The 13,451-nt window shown below is 47.2% G+C and overlaps 1 protein-coding gene across 6 annotated transcripts in view; it reads left to right on the top strand.

Annotated features, from left to right (window-relative positions):
• LOC119974369 (protein unc-13 homolog C-like) overlaps nucleotides 1-13,451 on the top strand; it is a 532,106-nt gene that overhangs the window by 161,319 nt on the left and 357,336 nt on the right. For 4 of the 6 annotated variants that reach the window (XM_038813153.1, XM_038813152.1, XM_038813154.1 and 1 more), the window contains 2 exons: nucleotides 6,376-6,454; nucleotides 7,211-7,216. In XM_038813153.1, coding sequence (XP_038669081.1) covers nucleotides 6,376-6,454; nucleotides 7,211-7,216 — 85 coding nt within the window. The remainder of the gene's footprint in view (nucleotides 1-6,375; nucleotides 6,455-7,210; nucleotides 7,217-13,451) is intronic. The other 2 variants (XM_038813157.1, XM_038813155.1) reach the window with 1 other exon arrangement.

Here is a 13,451-nt window from a genome sequence, read left to right as displayed (position 1 = left end):
CCTACATTTCAAGCACTGCAAAATGCATGTCTATTTTCTAACTATAGCCGTGTTTCATCTGTCACATCCACAAGTAAGCAGGATTAAATGATAACCAAGGGAGGAACACTCCATGGTGGCAAAGTTCTTGTTCCGTAAAGCAGAAACATATGACACATTGAACAGCGAAATGCCACACTGAAGCTGTTCAGTTTGGGAAAAGGTTATCAGGTGATTGGAAATGGGCTAAGCGCGCACCATTTTTAAATTGGCTAACACAGCAACTATTACAGATACATTGCTCTCATTTCAACCATAATCAATCCTATCAGGAGAAAACGTTTTGAATTATCTGTACAACAACAAATGAAATAGTTGCCAGTCCTGCTTTTGCTACTATCTAGTAGATTACGCTCATCTGCATTACATTTAAATTTGACATCGTTTGGCCCATTCACTAATTGTACTATCCTGCTTTTATTGGAGAATGTCCTTCCTGATTAGCCTCCATGATTTATTAAAGAAAGTATTTGCCCTATTCAGCTCTGTTGAATCCCACGATGTGTGCTTTAAGCAGTCATCGTAAAGTTCTGAAAAAAAGGCTCCTGATTAATGTCAATCCCATGAGATTCAGAGTTAATTTTGAAATTTAAGCTAGCGGTAGGGTAAAATAACAAGTACTCATCAGAGGAGTTAAGTAGGGAGAGGGGAGGGCAGGGTGAGGGTGGCAGGGAAGTATTGGGCGGGGTGCACCAGGGCTTATGTTGAGACAATTGCAATTTCTAATTTGCACCATTAACAATGGGAAGAGAAACTCAATGTAAATTGGTCAAAATGTAAAAATGACAGCAAACGAGGAGTGCAAGAAATCAAGGACAATATTGTAAAAAATGTACAATTAGTGAATGGGCCAAACAATGTCAAATTTGAATGTAATGTAGACAAGTAGAATGTACTACATATAAGGAAAATTGTGCAGCATATGTACTTCACAAGTTCTGTTAAAATAGCTAAGAATAAAGTTGAAAGGCAGAGAGGAGCTAGTTAAGTGAACACTCAACACGCACAACCAATGCAGAGCAGTAATCAACTAAATTAATAAAATGTTGAACAACATAGTCAAAACAAGACCTCGACAACATTCAGGTTTCTGCTGATATTAATAAGTGATAAGAAAAGGTCAGAAATGGGCGTGTTCGCTGATATTGTATAGTGTTCAGCATTATACCCAACTCCTCAAATACTGAAGTAGTATTTTCAAATGCAGCAAGACCTGGACGATATTCAGGCTTGGGCCAATAAGTGACAAGTGACATTTGTGCCACACAAGTGCCAGGCAATGACCATTTCCAAGAAGAGAGGATTCGACCATCTCTCCATGACATTCAATGGCATTACCATCGCTAAATTCCCTCTATCAACATATTTGAGATTATCATTATCCAGAAACTGAATTGGACCGCTTATATAAATACTGTGGCAACAAGCGCACCTGTCAGTGGCTGGGAATTCTGCAGTGTGTAACTCTCCTCCTGAATCCCCAAAGCCTGTCCACCATCTACAAGTCAGGAGTGTGATGGAATACTCCCCAATTGCTTGGATGAGTGCAGTTCCAAAAACTTTCAAGAAACTTGACACCATATAAGACAAAGCAGCTTGCTCCACAAACATTCACTCCCTCCACCACTGATATACAGTGGCAGCAGTGTGTAGCATCTACAAGATGCACTGCTCAGAGCTCACCAAGTCTCCTTTAACAGCATCTAGGCTGGGCTGTTATTCTCTGGAGTTGAGAAGAATGAGAGGTGATTTCATTCAAACATACACAATTCTTTCAGGGCTCAACAGAGTAGATGCAGGGAGGATCAAATTCTTGGAACTCCTTGGCTGGGATGTCTAGAACCAATGGACACAGTCTCAGGATAAGGGGCAGGCCAGTTAGGACCAAGATGAGGAGGAATTTCTTCAGTCAGACAGTGGTGAACCTTTGGAATTCCCTGCTCCAGAGGGCTGTAGAGGCTCAGTCATTGTGTATGTTCAAGGCTGAGATAAATAGATTTCTACATATTAAAAACATCAAGTGATACAGGAATCATGCAGAATGGTGTTGAAGTAGAAGATCAGTCATGATGTAATTGAATGGTGGAGTTGACTCAAAGGACTGAATGGCCTACTCCTGCTCCTATTTCTTATGTTCCAAACCCATGGCCTGTTCCCCATAGAAGCAGATACATGGGAACACCACCACCTTCAAGTTCCACATCAAGTCACACACTCCCCTGACTTGAAAATATATTGCTGTTCTTTCACTGTTAATGGATCAAATTCTTGGAACTCCTTCCCTAACATCACTGTGGGCATATCTAGAATACATGGATTGCAGTTTTTCAAGAAGGCAGCAGACCACCGCCTTCTCAAGTCTAATTATGGATGGGCAATAAATGCTGGCCTAGCCAGTGATACTCACATCCTATGAGCAAATAAAAACAAACAGTGGAATACAAGACAGAAGAAGTTGTGATCAAACTGTACTGTGCTCTAATCAGACCATGACGTGAGTATTATGTGATGTTCTGTCCTGGTTACCAAGAAACAGGGAAACATAGTGCTGGAGAGGGTGGAGAAGAGCCACAAGGATGAACCTTGGTGTTGTTGGACTGAGTTAATGAGGAAAGGCTGGATAGAGTTATGATTCTCAGCCTGGAAAGGTGTTGTCTGAGAGACAAACCTATCAAGGGACATAAGATATTAAGTGACGTGGAAATTTTAATCCAGAAGTTTCATTAGAACTGCCTCACTCCTCCACTGTAACCTGTGACAACTGAAAAACTGTAGGAATATTGGATTCTAAGTATTGGACAATGTAAGGGTAAAAAGCCTGGGGTTAGAGTGTGTTTGAATGCAGAGGTCATATTGTGGTTTAAATAATTCTGTTTTGCAGGGCCTGGCTGCCTTTAGCAGCCAGAAATTACAATTTACAACAGAATGTGTTTTTCAGTCTGGGCTAATGGACTGGTTTGACTGGGGAGGTCCTGGGGAGTTAATGGCCGGGATTCTCCAACCCCACGCTGGGTCGGAAAATCCCCCGGGGGGGGGGGGGAGGCGAGAATCACGCCCTGATGCATGCTTAATGATTCCCCCCTGCCGATTCTCGGGTGCCCGCAGGATTACCGCTGCGCCGGTCGGGGGATGTTGAAAGCCCCCCCCCCAAGCAATTCTCAGGGCCCCGACAGGCCGAGTGGCCGCTGGGTTCGGCCGAGTCCCGCCGGCATGGGTTACTCAGGTCCCACACGGCAGGACCTGGAAGGTGTGTCTGCGGGGGCCGTCCTGGAGGGGGGTGATGGGGGATCCAACCCATGTGATCGGGGCCTACCGATGGGCGGGCGGGCTGATTCCGTGGGGGCCTATGTTCCTCCATGCCGGGCCTCTGTAGGGCTCCCTTCCGGCGTGGAGAAGGGAACCCACGCGCATGCGCGGAATCACGCCAGCCGTTCCACGCATGCATGAACTCGCGCCGGCCATTCTGCGCCAGCTGGAGCTGCGGGGACCACTCTGGCGCCGACCTAGCCCCCTCGGAAGGGGAACATTTCTCAATATTGGGGACCGGTGACGCCGGAGTGGTTCGCGCCCCTTTTCTCGCGGGAGTGGGGACATAGCCCCATTATTGGAGAATCCCGCCCCATGTGCTTTACAGCCTGCAGAGATGATTTGTTTTTCAGTTTAGCTTGGGGAGATGAGGTCATTGCTGGGTGGAGCCAAGGAATGCAGAGACACATTTTGAAAAACTTTAGAGAGGTAGTTTTGTGGATAAACTATAGTGAGAGGAGTTGAATTCTGATCTGCCTGATACTCAATCCACAATTCTCCCACAGTAAGATAGATTGTGAGCTGTATGTTTCTTTTCTTGTTATTTAATGGGATATTGAGTAGTAGTATTTATGGAGTAATTGTAAACTGTTATTTTTGTGTGTGAGGTTGAAAATTTTAATGTTGTATTTAGAATAAAGTTTTGTTTTAAAGATACCCAAGCCCTATTTCTTCATGCAATCACTACTGGAGTGGTAAATTTTTTCCACACAGTTTTACAAATAAACTAAAATATTGGGGTTTTGGTCCAGTATCCTCGCCTCTGTTGGGGTCTGATCTGGGATCGTTGTGACCCATTTTCTGCACAGACTAGGGTTTCCTTCACATTCTGCCAAAGTTATGGAGGTAAATGTGGAAACAACTTCAATGAAATTATGTATCACAATGTTCAACGGGGGGAAATGGGACACAAGGACGCAAGTTCAAGCTAATAAATGGTATTCTGGGCCGGGATTCTCCCCTACCCGGTGGGGCGGGGGGTCCCGGCGTAGCGGAGTGGCGTAAAACCACTCCGGCATCGGGCCTCCCCAAAGGTGCGGAATTCTCCGCAACTTTAGGGGCGAGGCCCGCGCCGGAGTGGTTTCCGCCACGCTGACTGGCGCCAAAACCGGCCCCAACGGCCTCTGGCGCCCGCCGCCCGACATCGGGGCTGGCTGAAAGGCATTCGCCGGTCCGCGCATGCGCCGGTGCGTCAGCGGCCGCTGATGTCACCACTGGCGCATGCACGGCAGGGAGGGGTCTCTTCCGCCTGAAATGGCAGGCCACCGTGGGGGCACCCCCCGGGGTCCGATCGCCCCACGCCCCCCCCAGGACCTCGGGGGCCCGCTCGCGCCGCCAATCCCGCCGGCACCAGAGGTGCTCCAATTCCCGCCGATGGGAGAGGCCTGTCAGCGGCGGGACTAGGGCCCATCGCGGGCCGGAGAATCGCCGCGGGGGGCACGCCGATCGGCGGGGCAATTTTCCCGCTCCCGCCGATTCCCGGGTGGCGGAGAATTCCGGCCACGGCAGGGGCGGGATTTACGCCGACTCCGGGAAATTCCCCGACCCTGCGGGGGGTCGGAGAATTCCGCCCCTGAAGTCTGATAGTAGGAAGTTGCTCTTCATACAGTTTGTGACCAACACTTAGAATAGATATCCAGGCAGAACGATGGAAGTGAAACCATGAATAGAACAGATAGTTTTGTTTTGAATAAAGGTCCAGTATTGACGAATCTATTCTGCTCGGTATGATTTTTATATCTTGCACCATTTGAATGGATATTATGGAGGTAGATGAGAAACAAAAAATACATGAACATAATCCAGATTTATCTTTTGGGGTTTGTGTGCAGAGATATTCTATATGGTTTGAAGTGTCATTTCATGCTTTCACTTGATGTTGAAGTACTTTGTTCAGAGTATTCTGCCATTTCAGCTACCATCTGGTCCATGAATACAAATCGCTGGAATTCTTCTTGTATCAAGAATATCTTCTTGTTTGCCAGTGTTTATAAAGAAAAGAAAATGAGCAGATTAATCAAATCATATAGCCCAAGAGATTCAATGGATGGTTTGAACCAGAGTTGCAATAGGAGCACTGTATATTGCCTCAACAATCCTGGATTAGAGAAATGGACAGGGTACCCACACTGACCATGATCCTAAAACCCCTGCTGGAAGTCTGTTTGCAATTGAACAGCACATTGATGGTTACTGCCAAGATCTGGATGCTGTAAAAATGTAAGATAAATATAGGGCAGTGCTGGCAACCTAGAGCCCAGGGACCATATGCTGCCCATCTAGGCTCTGAGTGCGACCCACAAGACATTTTGTTGACTGTTGCCCACATTAAGGATTGCCAAATTGCACTGATTTCTATCTGCGTAGCTTTATTCCAACCGGTATAGCTGAAGCGACGCACACGTAAAGAAAGGGCAAGTGAAGTGAGGTGCAATGCTGATTGGCCACACCATTGACCGAGAGCCGTGCACTCCCACTGCTTCCAAAGTGTAAATATTTCTTTTGTTTTTACCATTTGAAGTTGATAAGATTTCTATTAATATCTAAATGATTTCAGCATTTCTATAACTCGTGAAATATTTGACGTGTATCAAATGTATTTAATTTGGTTCATGTTGTTAGCGAACAAGCTTGATTTCAATCTGGAGGGCCGCTCATGTGGCCCACCTGCTAGCCTAGGTTGCCCATCAATACTATAGGGTCTCTGGCACTCAATGCCCCATCTGCAGCAAGGGGTAAATGTCTTCCCATTAGGAAATTACAAAAGGGGAGACAGCGGATAAGAAAGTGACAAAAACAAAAAGAGCAGTAGACAATGATTGCTGTCTATCACTTGGTTAACGCAGTGTACCCAATATACATAAAACATACAGGCATATGTTCATGCCTAGTAAATTCAACATGGGGTTCAGAAGAAGTCAGATGGTAGGATCTTGATACGTCCCTCAATTATTGTCAAAATCTATACCATTGTAGCTTTCTAATTCTTAATATACAAACCACGTGACTAACCTGTACAATTTGTTACAGGGCTGGAAGTGAGTTATATGGCATTGACAGTATGCCAGATTTGCGTCGAAAGAAGACAATGCCTATCGTCCGGGATTTGGTGAGTTAGATCTTGGATTATGGTTTGGATTCATTCAAAAATTATTTTTCATTTGAGATAAAAAAAAGTTGCCTGCTCAGAGATGACAAGTTAAATCGAAGGAAAGCAATTTCATTGAAGGAAAAGGAAGTCTTATTTCCCTGTTTTCAAGTACCCACTTTTTGGAATCATGTTATCTTCTCATGCCACACATCCCGTGAAGGGTAATTTATTGCGAGGCTATGACCTGTAAGTTTCAGTAACCAGCAAGGAACTGGAAGGTGGATGAGGATGGTACTGATTGACTTGTCCCTCATTTCGTGTCCCCTCCCTGGCCTGGGAAAAATTAGAAAATCGTTGTGGATAATGGATTCTTAAGGCGGAATTCTTTAGCAACCCCCCCTCCCAAGTGGCAGGTTTTCCTGTAGCAGAGGAAACTCCACATCAGCAGCCAGCGGGGTCTTCCAGTCCCGTTGAAGTTGATGGCGATCACGCCGTTATCGGGGGACCCATGGCAGATGTGGACTTCAACGGGAATGGGAGATCCCATCGGCAGGGAGGGCTGGAATTTTCCACCCTTAGTCTTCCTGCTGATATGACAATCAAAGTACTCTGATCACATTTAGACATTGTCATTGTATTTGCATGTTTCCTGTGCAGAATTGATACCTGTATAAAAAATTCACTGATGTGTACTTAGATATTTTAGTTTCATTGGCTCTAGTTGCAACTAACAACTAAATATAATTTCTTTCACTTGCTTCTTGGATTAACCAGGCTATGGTAAGTGTTTTGCAAAATATAAATTACATATAGTGTGCTACCCTAAAAGTGTTGGTCGCAGTAATTGTAATAACCTCTTCTGGTCCAGGTAACACCCGCAATTATTTGAGGGTCACCAAACCACCGCTCTTGTTGTGATTTTACTACAGGCCTTCAGCTACGTATTTAAAAATTAAACGGGACAAGGATTATAATTCCTGTTTGAAAGTAAATGAATGGCTTCTTCTACTCATCATCATAAAATGCTGTCAGGTGTAAATGACAGATGGCCATATATCTAACATTTGCCTCTAACTTGCACTAACCACTGAAAACCCAGTAACTTCTCTTTGTAAATTAAAATAAAATCAAATGGCTGTGTGCCCATTGAAAATTGATAAGGTTGTGGGAAAAGAGCAGGGTTGCAGAACTATTTGTATAGTTATTCTATTAAACTGAACTGCGTGCCTCACAATTTGAATTACTGGTCCCTGGATTCGCTGACTGACTGGCTGGCTTTCACAATCAAATTTATGACTTAGTGGTTGAAGTTGATGATGCCATTGAAGCAGTAAGGTAAATTCAGTTATTTTAAAGTGGTGAATGTTGGATACAGAACAGAGTCTCTTAAAAATGTCTACAAAACGATCTCGGCTCTGGGTCACTGTCCGTGTGGAGTTTGCACATTCTCCCCGTGTTTGCGTGGGTGTCGCCCCCACAATCCAAAAATGAGCAGGCTAGGTGGATTGGCCACGCTAAATTGGTCCCTTAATTGGAAAAAATTAATTGAGTACTCTCAATTTTAAAATTGAAAAAAAAAAGATGTTTACGTAGTCTTCAGTAGGTTAACAGCAGGTTTTCCTTAACTAATTGCAACTATATACCTATACACAGTAAAAGAAAGGGTTGTGTCGAGGAGCTATCTCCATGTCCAGCTCTTCACACAGCTCTGCTCAACACCACACTGACTCGAGATTGGGTCATTGACTTCTTGCATCACTGTGTGAGCGGTACATTAATCTGTCCCAAATTAACATGTGTGTGCCAGGCCCTTATCTATTTATTAAACCAGTAAAATATATATACAAGGCCAAACAGTACAAACACTAATATTGTCTTATACTCAAATAGATACTTAAGTTACTCCACTGGTGATGGTTCAACAGGCACTATCATGGTTTCCTTTTCTTCCTCGTTAGCACTCCCTCCCCACCCCCAGTAAAATCTGAGAGTGAGGCAGCATCCCGAAAGTGGTAATGATACCGTACCTCATCCTCTGAACCATCCAGGGGCTTTACCATCTATCTACCTCTCAATGAAAATTGGGCAACTGTAATGTCACCTAGCTTCATTTCACATCAGTTTGGAGAGTGTATGAGGTGCTGCAGAATGAAGCAGAAGTGTAGGAAACACCTAATGATTGGGAATCCTTACTGAACCAATGTAAAAATGTACAGACTTCAATGATTAAATATTCACAAAATAAATTGTGATTAATTGAGCTGAAGTTTCAAATGATTTTTATTTTAGTCATTGTTCTGAGATCTGGGACGCAATTTTTCAGGACCCTTTGACGCACACACAAATTCCAGTATGACTGCTAAATTTCACGAGGACCATAACGGGATTTGCGCCGATGAGATCTCGGTTTGAGTACTTCATCGACCCCTGCCGGCCGTGAAAGGGAGTGAATCTGATTTCCATTAATTTCAATAAATCAGAATATAATGAAACAGCTTTATGCTGTATCTTCCAGCCCCATGCCCCCCTAGCGGCGTAACGTCATAACAATGCGTTTCCCTACTGGTTGTCAAAATCAGAAACCAGTTGTGATGATAACGCCGGGGCTTATGAGGTGCCTGAGGGCCCCTGGGTTGAGGACTGAGCACGTTTAGCCGAGTGTTACCCAGCACTCGGAGCGTTGAGAAACCCTACGCTATTGAGCGGGACTCTGTTCCCATTCGGGTAGATTCGAGGACTCCGCAGGGGACTCCCCGACAAAGGCCGCACTTAGTCCAATTTCCTGCACTGAGGAGCTCCGCTCATCGGGACTCCTCAGTGCAAGAGGAGATCAGGATGCCAACTTTAAATGGCGCCCGATCTCTCGGCCCCCTGACGTGACCCCTGAACCCCCTCCCAAGCCCCAACTCACCTATAAGGGGGCCCTCAGGTCCCACTACACCCATACAGGGCACCCTCGGGTCAGGTCCCCGTCATAGGAAAAATGCCAGCTTGGCACCTTAACAGTGTCTGGCTGGCACCCAGGTGGCACTGCCAGGGTGCCAGGCTGGCACTGCCAAAGTAATTGTATTGCACCAGCAGTGCCAGGGTTCCACCCTGCCCATAGGGCAAGCACCTGGGGGCCTCCAATATCTGGAAAAAACCCGACGAGTGCCGTTCCATCTGGTCCCCATTTGCGAGGACCAGCACTGAACGGCACTTACCCAAGGTCTCCAGGGCGAAGGGGTTAGATTTCAACTCCTTGGGTAGATCGTAGGAGAGCATATTAAAATGAGACGAGCTATCTCACTCTAATACGCAGATTTGCGAAAACGTGATCCGCCCACAATGGACAGAATTGTCTTGTGAGATCCAACGCGATCTCACAAGGCGTGGTGAGCTGGCTAGATCCCGGAAGAGGGATCTCCTGGCATCTACTGGCAGCACCGCGCAGCCGTTTGGGCATAACGGAGATCACCCCCATAATCAATATTCCGGATAATTCCGCCCCTGATTTTAAAATAAATCAGTAGTATTTTCTTCAGCGGGGCAGAGTTGTGGGTTGACAGCCATGAAGTGCCAAACATTTCGGAATAGTTACTCTTCTTCCTGAACACAGCTGCACTTTTTGTTTCAAGGTGATCCTTTAGCTGCGTTCCCCAGCCATTCAGTAAATGTTCCACAGTATTTCTGTGTAGGAATCCACAACCTTCATTTTTACTATGTTTTCCAAGCTTGCATTCTTACACATTATGGTGTGCAATTACACACCGTGGAATTACAGTAATTCTGTTCAACGCTGTACCTGTGCAATATGATAGGTTTTGACGAATAATGTAAATACTCAAAACAAACTGATTATATGTTTTGCAAAAAAGAACCAGCCTGAATTTTCATCAGTTTGGCTTGTGCTTTACACCGGTACTTCCCAAATCATTTGCTAACCAGCATTCCCGTACCAGCTTCTCCGAACAGGCACCGGAATGTGGCGACTCGGGGCTTTTCACAGTAACTTCATTTGAAGCCTACTTGTGACAATAAGCGATTTTCATTTCATAACATGAGACTATTTTAATTCTTCAGACTTAATGTGAAAATTGGGAGATTTTAGGGTCGTTGGGGTGGGGGGGAAAACTGTTGTGTGGGGTCTGTTGAGAAAAGGGAAGACCCACAGGCTGTGATTGTGGCAACAAGTGGGCCTCCATTAAGCTGCATCCACCGACAGAACACCAAAATCTAAAGGGACCTCACAGCTGCCAAATCTCAGCGTCCAAACTCAAAACCGTGCCTACCATTGCTGCCTGCGAGCTTACAACCCCAAAATCTCACCCTGCGACATGACTGGATTTCACTGACCCACAGTTTCGGAACCCTGCTTTATACAAATGTTGGAATTTACAGTCAAATTAAATTGTGCTGTTTGCACTCAATTTTCCCAGCCCCTTAACATAATGTAAGGTGCAGCATTTGAGGGGTTTCGGAAGCACACACATGGTGAAAGAGGAAAATTGCCTTATCTAAATTTCAATACTGTTGAATAAGATCATTTCTAAATAGCACTTTTTAGTCCCAACACACGCACACTAAAAAAAAATCAAACGTTAAATTTCTGAATAAAAGTTAATGGTTTTGCCTGCTTTCTGTGTCTGGTGTCCTGGAGCTTTAATTTGCCAATAAACGTTCCCAGCATCTGAAAAGTCTGAATCTCGTCAGTGTTGAGTATTCGCCCAAGTGTAGAGAGCTGGATTTTCATGTCTGACAGCTTACCCATTTCAGAAGTAATAATCAAGCAGAGCATTTCCCTAAACTGTCCAGCTCTGGAACCCTACTGACCTCTCAAGAGCACTGGCAGAACCCCGCGAAACATTCTCACCTCTCCCTCTCTCGCACACACACATTCACACTTCTCTCTCTCTTTCACACACACTCACACTCTCAGCTCTTCTTCACTCTCACATACATTCGAACTTCCACCTTTGTTCACACAGCTACACATTCACACTATCAACTCTCCCTCTCACACATTAATTTCTCTCTCTCACACACACACTCTCACTATCACCTCTTCTTCTCTCTCACGCACACTTGCAATCTCACCTTTTCTCCTCTCTCTCACACACACCAATGCAGTCCCACCTTGTTCTCTCTACACACGTGCACATTCCCACGCTCACCGCTCCCACCATTTCTCTGGCTGCTTCCCTTCCCGCCCTCCGAGACCGTTTCCCCTCATATCCTCCGACACCGCTCCCCTCCTCCCTCCGAGACCGTTTCCCCTTTTGCCCTCCGAGGCCGCTTCTTCTACTCCCTCCGAGGCAGCTTCCCGCCTCCCTCCGAGGCCGCTTCCCCTCCTCCCTCCGAGGCTGCTTCCCGTCCTCCCTCCGAAGCTGCTTCCCTCCTCCCTCCGAGGCTGCTTCCCCTCCTCCCTCCAAGGCCGCTTCCCCTCCTCCCTCCGAAGCTGCTTCCCCTCCTCCCTCCGAGGCTGCTTCCCCTCCTCCCTCCGACACCACTCCCCTCCTCCCTCCGAGGCAGCTTCACCTCCTCCCTCTAAGGCAGCTTCCCCTCCTCCCTCCGAGGCAGCTTCCTCTCCTCCCTCCGAGGCTGCTTCTCCTCCTCCCGCCGAGGCTGCTTCCCCTCCTCCCTCCAAGGCCGCTTCCCCTCCTCCCTCCAAAGCTGCTTCCCCTCCTCCCTCCGAGGCTGCTTCCCCTCCTCCCTCCGACACCACTCCCCTCCTCCCTCCGAGGCAGCTTCCCCTCCTCCCTCCAAGGCAGCTTCCCCTCCTCCCTCCGTGGCAGCTTCCTCTCCTCCCTCCGAGGCTGCTTCCCCTCCTCCCTCCGAGGCAGCTTCCTCTCCTCCCTCCGAGACAGCTTCCCCTCCTCCCTCCGAGGCTGTGTCCCCTCCTCCCTCCGACACCGCTCCCCTCCTCCCTCCGACGCTGCTTCTCCTCCTCCCCGCCGAGGCTGCTTCCCCTCCTCCCTCCGAGACAGCTTCCCCTCCTCCCTCCAAGGCTGTGTCCCCTCCTCCCTCCAACACCGCTCCCCTCCTCCCTCCGAGGCTGTTTCTCCTCCTCCCGCTGAGGCTGCTTCCCCTCCTCCCTCCGAGGCTGCTTCCCTTCCTCCCTCCAAGGCTGCTTCCCCATCTCCCTCCAAGGCTGCTTCCCCTCCTCCCTCCGAGGCTGCTTCCCCTCCTCCCTCCAAGGCTGCTTCCCCTCCTCCCGCCGAGGCTGCTTCCCCTCCTCCCTCCGAGGCTGCTTCCCCTCCTCCCTCCAAGGCTGCTTCCCCACCTCCTGCCGAGGCTGCCTCCTCTCCTCCCTCCGAGGCTGCCTCCCCTCCTATCTCCAAGGCTGCTTCCCCTCCCATCTCATGGCCTACCTTGCTCCCCTGCTCGCTCCACCATCGGTCGGCTTTGCTCTCGGCCTTGCCTGAGACTTCCAATATTGTATTTGCTGCTATTTCTAGCTCTGCTAATCAGGGGTCGACTTCTCAGTGCATTGGCTGCTGATAGACTGACTAGGGTGCTATCAGTAGCCAACGCAGTGTAAAAATCATCTCTGATAGATCAAGCTGGAAATACAACTTTTTTTATATTTAGAAAGGCTGACTGTGGAACCCCAAGATGTCTCCGACGGAACCCAGGTTGGGAAATGCTGATGTGTTTACCGGATAGTTACATTTTCTCATCACAGCACTGTAATGCCTCACTTTACTGAACATTTCCTGCTGAACTGCAAAGGAGGCAAAACCATTTTACTTATGTGTTGAACTCTTACCCCTTCCAACCCATAGTTCATGCCTCTGTGCGGCTTGTGTAGAAACTGGGTGTTACTAAACATCAGTCCCTCCTCCTGCTCCTTATTTATACATTCACATGATTTAAAGATTTATCAATGAGTCCAAAACACTGTTGCTTCCCTCCTTCATAGGAACTGGGTGGTTCCGGGCCTGGTCTCTCCCTTGCCGTCACAAAAATGGTGAGGGCTTAAGCGGAGGCAGGAATTCTGGCTGTCGCTCTCAATGTTCATTTTTCTCCATGCCTA

This window comes from Scyliorhinus canicula, chromosome 12 (genome assembly GCF_902713615.1).
Source record: "Scyliorhinus canicula chromosome 12, sScyCan1.1, whole genome shotgun sequence".
NCBI classification, from domain to species: domain Eukaryota; kingdom Metazoa; phylum Chordata; class Chondrichthyes; order Carcharhiniformes; family Scyliorhinidae; genus Scyliorhinus; species Scyliorhinus canicula.
Note: the sequence above shows the minus strand (reverse complement) of the source record. Positions and strands in the feature narration are given on the sequence as shown.